The sequence below is a fragment of the Lygodium microphyllum genome, chromosome 26 (assembly GCF_053477565.2).
Source record: "Lygodium microphyllum isolate KBCC chromosome 26, Lygodium_microphyllum_v1.1.10, whole genome shotgun sequence".
Taxonomy (NCBI): domain Eukaryota; kingdom Viridiplantae; phylum Streptophyta; class Polypodiopsida; order Schizaeales; family Lygodiaceae; genus Lygodium; species Lygodium microphyllum.
In genome coordinates, this window is record NC_141160.1 from 93,910,043 (window position 1) to 93,929,307 (window position 19,265).

The window sequence follows — 19,265 nt, forward strand, 5'->3', positions numbered from 1 at the left end:
TAATAATCTCTCTTTGTTTCAGTTTGATGAGTGGATTGAGACGTCTATGGTACAAGCTGCAACCCCATATCTCTACTCCATATAGTAGTGTTGGTGTAACTAGGGTGTCAAACAACTATAGTTTGGTGCTAGGCTCCTGGAACTGTATGTGAGCAGATTGACTCTTGAGTGTCCCTACTGGTGCATAGCCTCATCCTAGATGTGCCTCTGATGCCTCTCGCAAGGTAAATCATGGGCTAGAGAATGTGATTCCTAGATAAACATATTTTCTTACATGCTCTACTATGTCTCCTCCAAATGTGAATTGGCACATAGATCTAGTCACCATGTTGTTGAACTATTGAAGACCATGGTTTTGGTCTTCCCAAGGTGTACTATGAGGTCTTTGTCCTTACAAAGGACGTGCAAAGTATCTAGGTGAAGTTCATTCCTATGGTATTGTCAATCCTCTCTAATAGCTCCCTAGGTGTCCGTACATGACCAATCATTGTCTCATATAATGCATAGATACTCCATTGTATAGCTTTTGGTACTCCAATATTTTGTAGTCTCTGTGTAATGTGTGTATGGGACACTGTATCAAAAGCTTGTGGAAATCTGCAAAGTAGGAATAGATCCTCTTGCTTGACCCTCCTCGATAATGGCTCTGAGTATGAGGATATGGTCTAGTGTGGTATATCCGTGTTTGAAGCCTGCTTGTCCTTGTGCTCTCTTGCCTTGCATCTCAGCCCACTCACCGAGTTCATGTTTTAGTATAGATCCATACATCTTGGCCGTAGTATGGCCAATCATGATAGTCCTTTAGTTGCTAGGGATCAAAGGTTCACCACTCTTAAAGAGTGGATTTATAGTACTGTTTGACTTGCTTGTAGGGAAGCTCTCACATACTGGTCTGTTGAACATATGTGCCAGTATGGGTGCTAGTATGTCAAAAGCATGTGAGAAATACTTTGCCACTAGCCTATTTTCACCCTGTGCATTCCCTTTTTGTAATCTATAAATTGTATCCCTAACCATTTTCCAGGTGAAGAAGGACCAGTGTGTTGTCCTATAGGTATGTGGGGGCTACATAGGTGGCTGTCCTAGCAGATCATATAGCTGTCTTTTATAGTCAAGCCAAGCATCTGGTGATGTAATTTATATGGGGAGCTGTCTTTCACGAAATATCTTTCATGCACTCTTGTTATGTTGTCCAAAAAATAACCGATATATCTTTGCTTTTGCTTTCGCCAAGTAGTCTTGCTTCTTCTTTTGCACAAGGTGTTTGAAGAATATCCTTGCTTGACGATGTGTCCAAGTGCCTAGCTCCACTTCTTTCTATAAGCTAGCTCAAGTAATTGTGCACTCATCATCATACCAACTATTTTAGGGAATAGTAGAAAGTGTGGGTCTACATTGGGGCAGGATGTGTGGGAATGCATGCATGGCTGATCTATGTATGGTTTTTGCTAAGTCCCTTTTACATTCCTAAGTGTCTCATAGGCCTCATATTGCCATGTGGACCTTCTATCAATGATGATGACCCGTCCATTCTTGTAGACAACTAATTTTTCCTCTTTGCGAGCCTTCAATACTTTGGGCATGTGTTCTTTGCAATGTGCTATCTATGCTGGGGTAAGATCCTCATCCAAATAAATCTTCTCACCTTTTAGGGTAGAGGAAAGCCTTTTTTTTCTGTCCCCAAAACGAAGGATTAGAGCCGTGGACTTGGAATCCTCTCTCCCCACCTTCCAAGCACTAACTATAGGTACCTTTGAAGCCCCAATTTTGTTTGCAAGTGTCATAGCATCTTCTTGTGAGCTGTCCTTCTCCTCCCATCTACTATCCGTACATGTAATACCCTATCTTGTCCCCTCGCCTCTTCTTTGAGAGTATCATTCATTATCTTAGTTTTGTTCATTGATGCTCCCTTTTTCTTTTTTACCTTTTCTACCACAATCCATGGCCTGACCTCTTCTATCTGCTTCTGTGTTATCTTTGCCACTTCTGCCCATGAGTGGACTTGCCTTTCACATGCCTTGAGTGCCTCTTTCTCCTTTTTTAGTTCTTTTTGCATATCTATTTCCTTTTTCTTAAATGTATTTAGTTATTCCCTCAATTTCAAGATTTCGGATTTGCAAGTATCCACCACTTTCTGCATTTCAATGTTAGCATGTGTGTTTTAGTTCTGCTATATTTGGCCTTGACCCACTCTCATATTTCTTTTTAGCAATTCTTGCCTCATAATTCATGCTTTAGAGTAAATCATAAGATAAATGTCTTCATACTTCCTTTCATTCATGGTGCGTGAGGTTTTCCCAAGCCTATCAGATCTTCAGTAGACAGAACCTATGGGCATAGGTCTTGTACCATCCCTTCTTAGAAGGGGTGTGGTACACTTCTTCCAAGTTCTTGATCAGATTCATCTCCCAAATACTCATAGCAGCCAGAATTGTCAGAAACGTTTAGAAACGAAACGTCAAAAACGTGTTTCACAAGTTTCTTTCAAGAGGGGGTAAAATAAGAAACGTGAGTTTTTTTATGTAGGGTTTTTAATAGTTTTGATTAGGGAAAGAGGTTCTAAACCTCTATGAAACTCTCTCTTAAACAAAGAATGACCAATTGAGCTTGAGTGATAATAGATCAATTGAGAATATTACATTATACGTTACATATCCATGATCCATTATTGACTTGTCACTTATATTAGTCTTTGGACAAGCTATACTATGGTTTAAAACTCAAACATTATGATTTATACATATCATACAAAGAAAATTAAAATTAACATGTAAATAGCCTATCTACAATATGGACTGATTCAAGTTGCAACATCATGATTCTCATTTCAAAACAAATTGACAAAATGTCAAAATCGAGAATGAATCATAATATATCATAAATAACTCATAAATGAGACGAAAGTTGTATAATATTCAACTCTCAAGACAAGAATAGACACTAGATCTACAAAGTCCAATAACTAAACAAAATCACAAAAAAATTAGTCTCTCGTCCAAAATCTTGAGCCCTCACAAGTCATTACACATCATCATCATCATGTTTAACATTGCCCAATAGTTTTTGTCAAAAAAACCATGTTTTAGGTTCCAACTCCCCACAAAAAAAAAAAAGCCCACGTTTTTTTCTCTCAGAAACGTTTCATACTTTAAGAAACGTTTTGTAAGTTTCAAATTCAAAGAAACACGTTTCTTAGCTGCTATGCAAACACTCTTGTTCCATGGCACTACTTCACTATTGCCTTCAGTGTTTAATGGTGCATTCAGTACTGAGATTATAGTTGGAGAAAATTTTTGACGTGTAATCAGAGCTCACAGTTGTCTTCACTTTTCCACTATGTCGTGTGCATTAACTGTATTCAGAATTGTGTTAATACCAAGGTCACAATTTGTTTCAAAGCATCCAACCACAGATATACATCATTGCATTACTCTCATGGCAGAATCCAGTGCTTTACTGCTGCATTCAGGGTTTCAGATATGATTAATTGGTCGCTGTTGTGTTCAGAGTTTCAGATGTTATCCATTGGTCAGTGTTGCATTTCAGACTTTCAGAAACGGCTGTTGCAGGTTACATTAGAGCATCACAAGGTGATTCTAGTCACATCAAAACATTCTGATCATGCTAGAAAGAAAGAAAGATGTATTAATGTCTACATAAGGCCAACGTGGCCTATGAGACAAAATCCAGATTACATCCATGTCTAATGTCATCTCATCAGTAAGGGAAAGATAACATTACAAGTAAGTGGGTGGCCTATGAAACAATATTGAAAATAACTATACGATGGGGCTATACTAGGGTTGAACCATGTGTAGTGTTGTTCCATCGATAGAAAAGAAAAGGAAAGGAAAGGAGAACCAGATCTAATTTAGCCATGTACAAAGTGTGGTGGAGACTATGGGCTGTAGCTAGTCTCAAGATTTGCACATGATCTCAGCTATGATGCGGTCCCTAGCTGCTTCACTGATATGCTTGGTGGTGAGTCTGTGGTGTCTCGTAATAATGGCTCTAATCCGACTGTGGTGTGGCCTCCTTGGACGTGGTCCTGGTAGACGGGGTCGTGGTGCTCGATGAAGGGAAATTGCTCTATCCAGTGTGACTCCACGGTGTGGCCTGTAAGGTGTCTGGCGGGGTGGCTCTGTCTCTGCTAGGCTGGTAGTGTCAGTAGGGTTGGCTCTGTAGAAGAAATCTGTCACTGCTCTCTGTGTGTGTCCCTCTAGAGCTGGCCTCCTGTTTCGCAGTAGTGCAATTCGGCGCCTCTCGAGCTCCACGAGAAAGAGACCTAGGCATCTCTGGTCCTCGTACTCCATAACGTGATGAAGGGGTCCAAATCCATCCCGGAAGAGGCAGTGGTACCGTCCTCGTATGTCATAGTATACTGTGCATCTGCATATGTAGTGCACCTCCATCTCAGGCTCTCAACCACAAAGCTGGCAAGTCCTATCCTCTGCTAGGGTATTTGTCCATCTGCTTGTCTCCATTTGGAGCCTATGTGAGGAGATGCGAATCTATCTGATAGCAACCGGTACGCTATGGGAGAGATGGGTGTCTATATATGCTGGCCGAATAGTGAAACCATCATTAGAGAGGCACAAGAAATGACTCCTGTAGAACTCCATCCTCGATCCTAGAGGGAGTGGTTGGTGGATCCATGTCCTTGCCGTCTCAATCCTCAAGATATCAACTCTGATCACGTGGTTCAACTCTGATCGGTTGAGACAAAGTATAGGGCAGTCATGACTATAATCCAAAGGTGGAAGACGGTCAATATCCAAACCATGTAGGCTTATCCAAATAGCCATCTGTGAAAACCAACAGTTCATCTCGCCTCCTGTTGCTAGTTGTCTAGATGAGGTTAGTGCCAATCTAGAGTATCTATGGCATGGAAGTTCCCATAGTTTGTGTATCTAGAGAGAGAGTCATGTCAGAAGATCATGAGCATGCCAGTGGCATCAGACAATCATGGGAGAGTATTCCGGAGAGACAGTCACGTCAGGGCCATGGTGATCACTCCAGTGACATCTTGGTCATCCAGTCATGTATCGTTAAGTGCATCACATCCAGTCAGTGACTCGTCACATCCAGTTGTGAGAGACACAGAGAGCTGAAGTGCATCATATCCAGTTTGTGAGAGGGCTGAAGTGTGTCACATCCGATTCGTCTGTCCGCATCACACACACACACACACACACACACACACACACACACACACACACACAGAGTGTGTGTGTGTGTGCGCGCGCGTGCGTGCTTGCAAGTACACAAAGCTGATGCTGAATAATCGACTGTGTGAGATGAAAATACAAATGAGAGTGATAGGTGATGTAAAAGGTGTTCACACCTAAATGTGCAATCTCACACATGATAATGTATGTTCACACATGGAGGTGAATAATGACTTACAAACTCCTTGTCAACTAATGGGTGAGTGAACTCATCACACAAGATGGGGATATCGTATCTCAATCGAGGTAGTGTCTTATCTTGTACAAAAGATTTGGGAGAGGATATATACATGATAAGGAGATTTTTGCAGTTGGAGTTGGTTTCCAATGGCATAAAGTACTGTCAAACTTAGAGACACATAGTGGAGCATGATTCAGAGGTGTTTGTGCAGTGATCAACAGCTAGCATGGCTCATAGACACTTTGCACGTGACTAAGGGCTTGGTGTAGAGTTGGATGCATGTGGCTTAGAGGATGATCAAAGGTTAGTGTAGCTTATAGGCACACTTTATATAAATAGGGGGCCCTAAACTCAAGTATGACTCTCAGGCTCAACTGTTTGACAAAGATAATTCCTTCTAGAATCGTAAGATAAAAAATAAAGAGAATGTAACTCGTTTTGGATGTAAATTGATAAAGGATTCCACACAATTTTTAAATATATATGTGATGGAGAGGTCTTAGCATATGCATGCACATGGTTGGTTCTAATTTCAACAGCATTATATTTTTTAATTTTTAGTTTTAAGTAAATTTTAAATTTGAAAATACGATAACTTTTTAAAAATTTGTAAATGTTTTAACATGATAAAAATCCAGCCTGAATGTTGATGTTGAGGATGTTGTAGTTGATGTCAATTGCTTGCAATGGCGTCCTAAGAACCAGACACTTTAAATGCCCTAAATGTTAGTGGGAGAAAGTTTCAAATTGAAAAAACCTCAAATTGTATGTGGTCTACCCCTAAAGAAATAAGAACGGAATAGAATGTGATTCACCCCTAAATTTTATGTGATCAAAATATTTGTTGAGGTAGGTGTTTGAGCTGAAGGTGACGATGACAACGATGAGGCAAGGGTGGACGATGGGCCGCATGTTGAGTGAATGGTCAATGGGAAGGAGAGGTCAATGTGGACTAGTGATGATACAGTTGGTGGTGTGAACAAAATGTGAGATGATAATGGGTTATTGACATGTGGTGGAGAGATGTCGATCTGTGCTGATATGGTGCTTGGGCGTTAGTTAGGTGGCACATCAATCCAAGTAGGGGCTTGGAGCAGCAGCGCTGCAAGATGGGGTAGTGACATAGCTGGCTAGGGGCACTTCTATAGGTGGTGCAATAGCCTATGGGCATATTGAGTAGTGAACTAGACACGAGTAGAATTGGCTATCTAGCAGATTGTGCTTAGGGAAGAATTTCTTCTGTGAGAGAGAGAGAGAGAGAGAGAGAGAGAGAGAGAGAGAGAGAGAGAGAGAGAGAGAGAGAGAGAGAGAGAGTTTTGGGTCCTTCTTTTTTACATTTGGCATGTGGTTAGGACTAGGATGCTTCCTTTTCATTGGGTCTTTGGTAAGGCTAATTATCATGGTCCAATGCAACCTCATATGAGGATTCTGTCAAACTTTCTCTAATTCTAGGGTTGTTGGCATATTTGGGTTAGTCATAATGCATTCATTTTTGATACCGCTTCAGGTGTCTTGTGTCATGTGGTGAAGCTTAAGGGGCTTCTTCTGTGGTAGATTGATCTTACGTGGCATGATAATATCCTGATTAGAGATGATTTAGTTTTTTGGCATCAGGTGGTCTCTTCGGTGGCCTTGCCTTGACTTTTGTAAGTTTTCTTTTATATTGTGACATGATGTAATATAACAACTCATTACGCGTGTGAGAGAGAAAGAAAGAAAGATCTATTAAGGCTTCTAGAAGGCCAGGATGGCCTATGAGACCATAACCAATACAATTGGTATCATAATCTCTCATTAGAGAAGAAAAACAAAATTATGTCTAGATCTACATGATAAACTGAAATGAGAAATGAAAAATAAGGAGAGAGTATAGAGTATTTTCCTCTCAGTCTCTATGGAGTCCACCAAAACTCTGGTAGCTATCTCTGACTGAGTCAGTGTGGTAATCTTCGTCTGTAGCGAGCAATTGTGGCACGAATGTGTCGCATATGAGCATACCTACGTTGACGAGTAGGTACCCTAGGGCGTCGTGCGTTACATAACGCTGTAGCTTTGTCTACTGTGATACCACCTGATGATGTCCCTCGATGGTGCCTATCAATAGAAGCTAGCTATACTGAAAAAGTTTGTAACTACTCTTTGGAGGGGTGGATGCGGTTGGGATTGGCTCCCCAATCCCATAACAACACTATGCTGCACCCAAGGTTGTCAGGTACGACATGGTATGATACGATAAAATACGGTACTAATTGGTACCTTATGATTTTATAAGATACGGTACGATATTAGTACGGAAAAAAAAAACAAAAACTTGGTTATTTTGGATTATAGATAATAGAACACATGTTTAGAGCTAAAATAGCCATGTTACTTGAGTTAGTAGGATGAATACATGAGAGTAACAAGGTAAAACCTCATACACAACATGTGTAACGTGTTACTAGAAGACAAATGGGAGTGTATATGTAATGCACCATACAACAAAGCAAAGTGTAGGGTGGATGGACAAAGAGACTCTTCATTCTTTTGTGTGTGTGTGTGAGAGAGAGAGAGAGAGAGAGAGAGAGAGAGAGAGAGGAGAGAGAGAGAGAGAGGAGAAAGAATGCTCTTAGAATTGCATATTCATCTTGGAAGTTAGGAGAGAGAGAGTGTGTGAGAGAGACTTGAAATTATGATAATAAACATAAGGCTTAGGAGTTGGAAGATGTTGTGTGGTCTAGTCTTCAGAGGCCAAAAATAGCATTTTTTTTGTATGAATTGGTATGGATATGTACGGTTAGGGTGTGGTAGGAACCATATGGAACGGACTAGTCCGTATATAGTACTAATGCAACTATGGCTGTGCCGTTGGTCCTCCAATAAGAAAAGGTCCAAACATCTTTGGTCCTCATAGTCCATCACCCATCTCAATGGTTCAAAGCCCTCCTTAAAGAGGCAATGGTAACGACCTTAGATATCATAGTATATAGTATATCTACAAATATAGTGTTCCTCTGTCTCTGGCTCCCATCCACAAAGCTGGCATATCCTCTCATTTGTTGTAACACGACTCCGTCGACGTGTCTCAATCATTAGCTAATGTGATGAGGTGCGGATCTGTCCAATGGCAACTCGAAGCCCGTGAGAGAGTTGAGCATCCATATATCTCGGCCTCACTATGAAACCATCATGGAGAAGTTGCAAGAAGTGACACTGGTATTGTGCCATCTTTGTGCCTAATGGGAAAGGGGGCTTGGACCAAGTCCTTTTTGTCTCTGCTTTAGTGATGTCTACACTAATCACTCTATTCAACTTTGAACAGTTGAGAGTGGGACAATCAAGGCTGTAATCGAGTGGTGGCAATCTATCTATATTCATGCCATGGAAGTTCAGCCAGGTGCTCATATGTGCGTACCAACACTGTCTATCTCCCTCTGTCGCAAGTTGTCTCGAAGACTCCAAACCTAGCCTAGGGTATGGGTCTTTAGGTAGCTGCCATATCCTCTGGAGGAAAGTGATTGCCTCGAATAGTGTCTCCACTATCATGGGTGCTACACCCAACTCTGCTCGGATGATCTCTTGTGGTACTGAGGCTTTTGCCCTTATCATACTGCATGGTGCAGTAGAGCCCATCTTACATGGGAATGCCTCTATAGTTGTTGTATGTAAAAACTCCAATGTTTCATGCTCGTCTAGTTGGCTTAAGCCATCTCATATTTCATCACTATAGATATGCGAAGTTTGCTCTAGAAACTCATACTGTAGAAATGTGTGTATCTATGTGTATGTTTCCTGTATTTGACCACATGTTAGGGTGAATTTTAGGATTGCATGGTCGGTTGCTATATCGATCGGCTTTTTAGATATCTCCAAATGCTTAATTTCTGGAATTAATGGTGGCAACCCCATTACATAGTCCACAATGCTAGCTCCCTTCTTGTTGTTCCAACAAGTGAAAGCATCCGCTCCCGGCCATCTCGATAAGCCATTGAATATAGCTAATCCATGAGCACTTCCTAATGCTAGCAAATGGGATCCATATGATGTCATCTCCTTAGCTTGAAATGTTCTGTCAAGCCCAAGTTCAAGCCTTAGTTCGTCCAATGCCAATTCCTTAAATATCTCATGTTAAGTATCATAAAAGGCTGAGTGCTCACTTCCTGTTCGAGCATTCAAGTCTCCCATTAGTAGTATGTCCCCAATGCTTACATACCTCATAATATCCTCATGTAGTATGTCAAATGGTGATCCCTCCCCGAGGGCAAATGTTGAGTTGGTAGGTGGAAAGTAACATACTGCAACATATAAATCCCTCGGGTGGCCTATCCTTAGTCTTACCCACATATATCTAGCCTGCACATCTCGTGACACCACATGAATCATGTGTTGGAGGCTCTTACGATAAAGAATAGCCACCCACCTGATTCTCTAGTTTCTTGTGGCCTACGAGGCTGAGGCTTGTAAACAGTCTCCCATTTGTATCCCACAACATCTGGTAATCTAGAACCTATACATTGATGTGTTTCTGTATACATAGCTATATCAATCCCACGGAAAGTATCCTCAAAATAACTTGCATCAAGTCTCATTGAATCATTACAATTCCAAAGGGACATCCTTAACCTCTCATAGGCCGCATACCGTCATTGTGACTGTTTTGCTATGATTGCTCTACCATCTCTATAAACAGCATACTTGCCTCGAGCAGGATCCCCACTCTAGATTACTCGTAGGTGTAGTGGACCTAGGGACACTGCCACATATGGGAGTTGATTGCCCGTATCATAGTGTGGTATATTTGGACTGTGAGATGTAGCCCCCTTTTGGACATATCCATAGTGGGGACTTTGTCAAGGATCTGGGTAGAGTTCATACTCTCGAGAGATGAGAGTGGGTGCAAGGCAACTCTAAGAGGATGAGGAAGAGAAGAGAGGCTTTTCTGTGGACATGGGATTCATGCACTTTCTTCCATATGGCCCCTCATATGGTTTGGCATTATAACCCACCAGATTGGTTGTTCACACAACCATTGTATTTGTGGTGTACTCAGTTACTCTTCACAAAGTTCGTTGTACATTGTATTTCATCTTAGGCTTTTTGCCGAGGTGTTATTAATTTAAATTTCTTTTCTTAATACAAAAAGGTGTTCACACTAAAGATGCATTTTTACATACAATAATGTGTGTTCACACATGGAGATGAATAATAGCTAACAAGAATGAGGGATATAGTTGATCGCTGAAAGTTTACAAGGCTTTTGCTGGCATTGGGAAAACATTGCGATGGTTTTCATCTTTGGCTTGCTAAAATCAGGAAACGGCAATGATGGCTAAAATCATCAAATTTCTTTACTAGCTACACATCCGTCATGTATAGAGGAGGGAGAGATCTCAGATTTTCAGCCCTCAAATAGTGACCAAAATCAATTTCCAACCTAATCTATCACCAGCATCATTAATCCTCAATTGCTCCTTGTTTCTGAATGCTCGGGCAGCCAAATTGAGTCTTCAACAGTTGCATGCAAGTCACCCTAGCTGTAGATGACCAAACCTCTTAAAATTTGTTGTTTATCTTCAGATTTGCAGCTCCTTTGTGCATGGTTGAGATTTTCTGGCATGCATTCCAAGACAGCCATGCAAACCCTGATTTTTGCTGATGTCGGGTTTGTAATCGGAAAATTCTCTGCTGAAATGCTTCAAACTCATTGATGAGGCTTCAATTGGCATGGAGCAGAGAGAGAGAGAGAGAGAGAGAGAGAGAGAGAGAGAGAGAGAGAAGCATTAGAAGGGAGAGAGTTCTGATTTTCCCACGCAGAAAATGCTCAAACAGCAGTTGCCAACTGCTGCAAGACACCCAGAAATCAGTGGCCAGCAGCAAATTGATAATCAATAGCACCGAGAACTTTCAAACCAGAAATCACCCAGCTAGAATTCAGCTTCCTCTTCTGTTTACTCAACTCAATCTGTCCCCCAACAAGCTGCCCTAGCCTTGCATGGTATGTTTTCACTCTGATTGCCAAGTGTCAGACCTACCCATGCATAACTCAGCAGCCTCTAGAAATGAATTTCCAGCAATTAATAATGGTGGAAAATAAGAAACTGCTTGGCCTTGCAATCTCAAATTCCTAAGCCCAATGAACTTGAAAGTGTTCAAACTTTCATTAACCTTAGTTCAAAGCATTAAATGTTTTTAATTCTATAACCTTGTGACACCAAAACTAATGTCCAAGGGTATATTTAATGTCTTTGGCCAAGCTTTGCCACCAGGCACCCACTAGTACATGTCCACAATGACTTATGCTGATGTCCACCATTGCCCAATCTAGGGTGCACCTATCACCGTGACTCACATACCAACTTCTTCACATGTGCAAAACTTGATTGTTTGAAGGAAATAAGTTACAAATTCATGATCTCGTGGTATAAAGCATCTTCGGTGTAGTAAATGTATGCGTGTCTTGTGGTCCTTATGCTGATTGATTTTGTTACATTCAGGAATTGACAGTTGCAAGGGCCTACCATCTTGGATTGGGATGGAGACTTGGATAGTTTGGTACTCTATTGGTTGAGCTTCGCAGTTCAAAACCAACATGGAGGCTTTCATTCCCAAGGCCGAGTTATAATCTTCCTTGAGGCTACCATGAAGGCCATTCATTTCACAGGTTTTCCAGCTTGACATGTATTTCGCTAATGTCCATGGATGCTTCTTCTCCCTCCTTGAGCATTGATGTGATGGGGTGAGAGGTGGTGCTTACTTCTCCTTTTATCATTTGTTGGGGAGAGCGGGAGGTGTCTCTTTCTTAGCACTTCCAGAATCTCGATCATTATATTGACATCTTCTTGAATTTGTATCATTTTGTGTCTATGCCTTGATGGTCATGGTTGTAATAGAGTGCTTGGGCAAGTGAACAAATGCCCTATGATGGCAATAAGAGAGGACCATAGAGTATGTCTAGCATTTTGGGGACTAAAAACATATAAGCATCTCGTTTTCACATAGCTACCCACCTATTGCTTGAGTCAAGTCCAACTTTACTTCTTCGAGTACATAAAGTGTCTTGGACTAAGAGTGGCACCCCCACTTCCTTTTACTATTTTCATGAGTTTCATGCTTTGTTTTGAGTGCGACAATTTCATACTTTCTTTAGAGTGCTTTGCAACACCCAAATGCTTATCTCGCAATATTTGAGCCTTCTAGAAGTGGTATCACTAAATTTGCACAGCATTCTGTTTGAATATAACACTTTGCATCATCCATGCATTGGCATTGTATTAATGTGAAACGGAGCCCTTTGGATGGGTGCAAACCTATGATAGTAGGCACCCATCCAAGGATAACTCCTTGCACTCTATAAGCATGCCTCCTTTTACCTTGTCAAAGGTGTAAACGCCCGGAACAACGTAGTATGCTTAACAATTATGATATTCGCTTGTTTTCAAGATTTAATATAAAAGAGAATGAACACTTAAAGTTGAAAATAAAAATTACTCACAAAATTACAGCCATGAAAATGTAAAGTAATGGAGACAAGATTGAGGGTTGAAAATGGGCAACAACCCCCCTCCCCTTCTCACTCTCACAAGATCATGCAAAGATGTACAAACACACATGCATTATCTATTATGCAATGATAAGAACTGATTTCTTTACAGTATGAGAGAAGAAAGAGGGAAAATCAGCTTTTCTTCATCGTTGATCAGCAGTACATGGATAGGGCTTGCTTCTTGTTGCTAAAATGGAAGAAAGAGCTCGAGAAGGAGGTGCTGTAATGAATTTACAGGCTTGCTGTCCTGTAAAACAGCAGTGATAGAAGAGGGAATATGGAGGAATTTGATAATGGAGAAGTGGGGGATGATGATGGGGATGGATGGGGCCAGTTTCTGGCTATCTGTGGGTGCTATCCATAAGTTTACAGCAAAGAAAAATGATGCTGAATGAAGAAAAACGAGCTTTTATTTATAGGAGAGGGAAGAGCTAGTACAAAAGGGGAAAGTGGAGTAGCACAAGACAAGTGCCCAGCCACATGTCATGAGATGTGACAAGTGGTGGGACACTTGGAAACTTGTGTGACAAGTGTCTTGACACTTGTCTCTTCTCTATGGCCTTCCTTTTTGGGCTGAATACTGTCAAGAATAGAAACAACCAAATTTAGTAAGCACAGTCTCAGAGTACATAATTTACTATTTTTAGAATGACATCCCTATTTTTTAGGACTAGCATTTTTAAGCTAATTCGAGGCTCCTAAAATTTAGGGACCCCCCCAATATGGATGTCATATGAAAGCTTTTTCCGTGTACATCGCAAAAACGGTATCAGAATCTTCATGTGACTTTCCTATGCAAGGAAATGTGCATTTCAAGCTTTTAGCCTACACCTGCACATTGTATAAGCATTTCATGATCATGCCATCTTGTTGATTGTAACTGTCTGTTCTGGCGGATCTAGCCCACACTTCAAGGCATCAATCCTTTCTGTGTGCGAGTCTAACCCTGATATGCGTGAGTTCTGGTTATAGGCGCCCAATCGGCCATATAGGTGGTAGTGTGAACTATCTTTTCTCTAACCCATCGCGTGGGTCCACCATAACCTGTGACCACTCATCAGTGGCCAGCTCCAATGCACTTTTCTTTATATCTAATTAGTGCAAAGGAAACAAATTTAATAAATCATTATATAGACAAATTAATGAAAAAGGATACAAATTCTCTTTCTATAGAGTTGTGACAAAAGGAGTGGTCAACTGGGATTCACTATCCAATTGCTAGTTACCACATTGCTTGATCATAACTTCTTCTACACTTTGTCACTCCAATCTTGAAACCCGCAACGATTTCTTCATGGAGGATGTAAAATTCTTAATCTTGTTTTCAATTTATAGCCATTAAAAGGAAAGGAAAGAAAAGAAAAATGTAAGACCCATTTAGGCTACTTGAAAGAAGATATCCATCACCTCTGCGATCATGGTATGCCCTTGGGCAGCCCACTGAGGCACTATGGATCTAATGCCTTGGCTTATTTGGGGTGGGACGTTTTGTGTATAAAAGAGGGTGTTGGTGTGACTTACCATCTCAAGCTTATATCTTTCTGGACATAAGAAGGGGTGCTGAGGAGCTAATTAGGGTTCACACTAATACTTAACTACAATGCATTAATCCTGAATAAGCCCTCCTTAAAACAGCCCAGGAAGCATTACACTTAGCGCTCAACTATCTGCACTCAGCTATCAGCCCTCTATCCTCACATTACTGCCCACACCCCGTTTGGAGCTGATGTTGGCCTATCTCGATGTGTTGCCCACCCAGAGGATATCACCATCAATGGAGGATCTGTCTCACCACTGGCCACTATGAGCTCATCATTCATATTAGGTGACCTGTTTTGGAGCGCTTTTTCACCTACATTTTTGTTAATCAAAGGCCATAGTTGTTAGGTACGAAAAGTACAGTACGGTATGGTACGATAAAATACGGTACTAAATGGTACTTTAAGATTTTATAAGGTACGGTACGATATTAGTACGAAAAAAAAAATAACTTCATTATTTTGAACTATAGATGATAGAACAGATGTTTAAAGTCTAAATAGCAATGGTATTGGAGTATATAAGATGAATACTTGAGGGTAATACGCCGAAAGCTCTATGGCATATGCCGCATGCGCTACAACTTACAAGTACATACATAGGAGTGGATACATCATACATGAATGATCATACAAATAAGAGGCATGTATGCTTGAGAGAGAGAAGGTTGAGAGAGAGAGAGAGAGAGAGAGAGAGAGAGAGAGAGAGAGAGAGATGAAATGACATGAGATGCTTTATTAACGTCTACAAGAGGCCAAAATGACCTGTGAGACCAACAGTTACCAAACAAACCACCAAAGGTTTTGGTAAAAGATTTATGAATTTTGTTATGATTTTGTTTGGTACTGCTAAGGCTAAAGTAGCTACCGATGGTACATTCACTAATTCGTATACTCTCAGAAGGTACATTAGGCCAAGCTATCCTTTGGCCTAGTTTTATTAGCAATGTCTACTAATGCTTTGGGTTGGGTGGTGCAAAATGAGCTGTGAACAAAGGTAAAATCAATAGGATTAAGCTACTTGATGATTCTCAAATGATGCTGAATTTATTTATTGATGACACTAACATATTGTGAAAAATGATGGGACATCAATTAGAAACGTTTGGAACTGCTTGAATACCTTATGTATGGCCTTTGGCTCTAGGATAAATCATAACAAAACATGTATGAGGAGTCTAATCAAGCTTCCACCCCCTTTCTTGGTTGATCGATGAAGGCTACAAAATCACCACCACCACCACAACAACAGTCAACAACCCAAACCACCACCCAAAAAGAAAAAAAGAAAAAAAGAAAAAAAAAGCTTGTTTTTTGTACGAATTTGTACGGTACGGTACGGTACAAACCGTATAGTATGAATCAGTTCGTACTACATACGAGTGCAACTATGTCAAAGGCCACCCTGCTGTTCACAACCTCATCCAGCCTGCTGCATTGAGACACACTTCTGCTTTGCTTTTAGGAGGCCATTTCCAGTAGACAACATCTTCAAAGGCTGCATTTTCTGCAGATACAGGCCGCCCCCCTGCTGTCATATTGCCTCTTGCCATTGCCCAGAGTGCTAACATGATCATGAACAGAATGTGATTTTTACTTTCTGCTTCCAGATCTGCATTTTACTGCTGCCATCTTCTCTGATGCTGTCAGAGCCACTACAGGACTGTATGTTTTGCATTTTGTGTGTTTGACATACCCTTGCGTTTTGTGTGTTTGGCATACCCTTTCTTCACAGCTGAGTAGGTAGCAAAGGAGATGATAGATGAGGTGGGACATGAGGATGCTAGCATTGACATCTTGGAGGAGCCTTTTGCCCTTGGAGGCTTGAGTGCTTGCCATTAGCTTGCCATTTATGATCTTTTTTTTTATACATGTACCTACGATTGGCCTTGCCACTTAAGCCTTGGCTCTTTCATGATAATTACTTCAGCCTTCATGTCTTGTTGACATTTATGGCTCTTGAGTTTTTAGACTTTTTATGTAGCATGTGCTCATTTTGTAGCATTCATTGGTCTTACACTATTCATTTTGTTCCTAACAGTATGATATGATGTTTAGAGTGTGCTTTTAGAGTGGCTTTGAATACTTGTGAAGTGTTTATTTCAAAATTATGAAAATATTCCTAAATTTATGTTTTTTTAAATGTGCCAAAATCTGGGGGCCTAGTCTCAGTCTCATGAATAGGCGACTTTTCCTACTCCATCCCCAGCTACATAAAGGATCACCCTTCATGCTCACACTATTTATTTAGGATGTGTAAGTTTCTATGGGAAACAGTAAGATAGTTTGCTTTTTCCACTATTGGGTGGTTCATTTTTTATAGAGGCAATGTTACTGTAGAAACTGCATTCTGCTTTGAAAAAGGGAGTACAATGACATGAGGCTTTATAATTTCTGGACAGCATTTTTTTAAAATGTGATTTCACTTAGCTGAGGTGTGTTGCAATTGATGTATAATGTATTCTATTACGAGGCCATATAAATTCTGGAAAGCAGGTTTGTTTTTGCTTTTCAACCTGATATCAGAATCTGCAGTTAAGTGTGTGTAACCATTAAGGAAGAGGATGTTTTTGCATCATACATTGAAAAGTTTGTAATTTTGTACTGCCTAGAAGACTTTTTAAACTGATCGCTCCACATTTTATTCCAGGCTGCTATAGCTTCTGATAATCTTTTTCATCACCTCACATATGAAGGATCCGTAGACCTTGAATCGATTATTGACCCTGTAGAACGTGCTAGTCTGGAGGCCCAGGTACTTTATTAGTCCATACTGCAGCATTCGTTTGGGATGGTCATGTAAACTTCATGGTTAAAGATAGAAACCTGTTCTAAGTTATAAGTCTATGCTTAAGTTTTTATCAGTCCTAAAATGCAATCTGTTTCAGGAGCAAGAGTTTATAAATTTGGGGGTTTGAGGGGGTGCCATTTAAAATCAAAATATTTTACCCCACCAGTCTAGCTTTTTTTTTTTGCAAGTAAAATGTGGCTAAATATATTACTCAGAAGGCTGATTACAACGGAGTGCTCATGCTCAACAGACTAGTGAAGCTGATGCAAATGACAAAGACATCATGTATACAAGCCTCTCAAGGTGGTTTGGGGGGGATGGGAGCAAGTTCCTGACGAGCTCGAGACTCGCTCTACACTTTGTCCCACCGGCCATGGAGGGAGTAGATGATGGAAGTCTAAAGCTCTACCAAAGTCGCGTGTATTGAAAGCCACTCCCCGCGAGAAACCTCCTGACAACATGCCTTCCAGATATGCCATCCTATAAGACTCCCTACAATCTCCCATACCTTTGAGCGCTCTGCTATGGGCTCCGGTACTAGGCGGCTAGGTAAAGCCTCCAAGCCGACCACTGCGCAAGACCCAACCTCAATGATGAAAATCGTGTCTTGCATCCCGGCCCCATACAAAAGGTGATGGCCCTGACTGACTGCCTGCTAGCAAAAGCCCCCCACGAGATACATCCAATGCGGGGTGCCACACAGTGGAGAATATGGCAGGCTCCTCTCCACACGAGCTATGGCACCTCGCAAGACCAAAGGTAGTGCTTTGGGGTTTCCAAGTGTTGCTGTAGGTAGTGCTTACACCCTCCATCTTGTTGCATTTGGGCCAGCCAACTCTCAACCGCTGGACCTCCATGTGCCAAAAGCCAAAGGAAATACGACACCCTCCTCGGCCTCCAGCAGTCCCATAGGCGGCGTCAGAAAGGCATATGGAAGGCATTCGTGATGCTGTGCTCCGCCCAATATCTGCTATGCGAAGGTGCCCAATCCATGTCCTCCGGCATTAGTACATGTGTACCAATTGTGGTGGTGTTCCCCAAGAACCTCAGTGGCTTCTTGGTGACTGCAGTGGCAAGCCATAGCCACTCTCCAAGGTCCCACTCTAGCTCATCAAGTGGCCTACTCTCCCATATCCAGAGATGCCACTCCCACTCCCGGAACTCCTCCCAGAGCACATAAGGGTCCAGATGCTAGGTCTTCCCCTAGAGACCAACCACACGAATCCTCCTCCAAGGAAGGGCAACGATCTCCTCATTTAGCTGCCCTTTGTCAAGGACCAAACGCCCCCCATCCTACACAGTAAAGAAAATCCTGTAGGGGGCGCCGCCCACTCTGCTTGCCACCTGTAGGGGGATACCTGCCGGTGAGAATCTAGCGGCCCACACCTCATCATGTTCCACCGGCTCTCGGATTGAGGGGTTAAGCCACTCTTGAGGGATCGGTGAGTCAATCTCCCTTCTCCTCACCTCAGCCCCTTGCTGATAACCTAGTGCCCGTTGCAACAGCTCCCGATCCACCGTCTTGTACACCTCCCGCCATGTCCTGATTGTACAAGCAGGGCGAGTCTCCTATCCAACCCACCGGATGTGGGGGCGCCTCTCCCATCCAGCCCACTAGATGTGGGGGCGCTCTCCAATCTGTATTGTGTCCCGATCTCTGACCTGGGGGTTTCAGACCATTGGTTGGCGATCTATCTCCTCCTAGTAGCTCGGGGCCTCTGAATCAGGGCCTTGCAGAGGCCTTGCCACACACGAAGTAAGCTGTGGAGGAAGGAAGATCTGGGTGGCATGATTTGGGCAGTCTTGAAGAGATCACTTACATTGATCGATAACCCAACCTTGTTTCCAAGCAAGTATAAAAGTAGTGGTCTTTACTTTGTCTCAAGGTTTCCTAATCCTTGAGCTCTCAACTTGCCTTTGAGGCGTGGGGTTGTTATTTGTATCTTCCCCAACCCCGAATAGGATTGATAGACATAGTAGCTATCGGACGGATCTCAAGGCATCT

General features: G+C 41.8%; 1 protein-coding gene across 3 annotated transcripts in view; it reads left to right on the forward strand.

Annotated features, from left to right (window-relative positions):
• The window catches only part of LOC148013550 (uncharacterized), a 201,815-nt gene that overhangs the window by 109,235 nt on the left and 73,315 nt on the right, over nucleotides 1-19,265 (forward strand). For all 3 annotated transcript variants that reach the window (XM_087667553.1, XM_087667554.1, XM_087667555.1), the window contains one exon: nucleotides 17,120-17,224. In XM_087667553.1, the coding sequence (XP_087523679.1) occupies nucleotides 17,120-17,224 (105 nt within the window). The remainder of the gene's footprint in view (nucleotides 1-17,119; nucleotides 17,225-19,265) is intronic.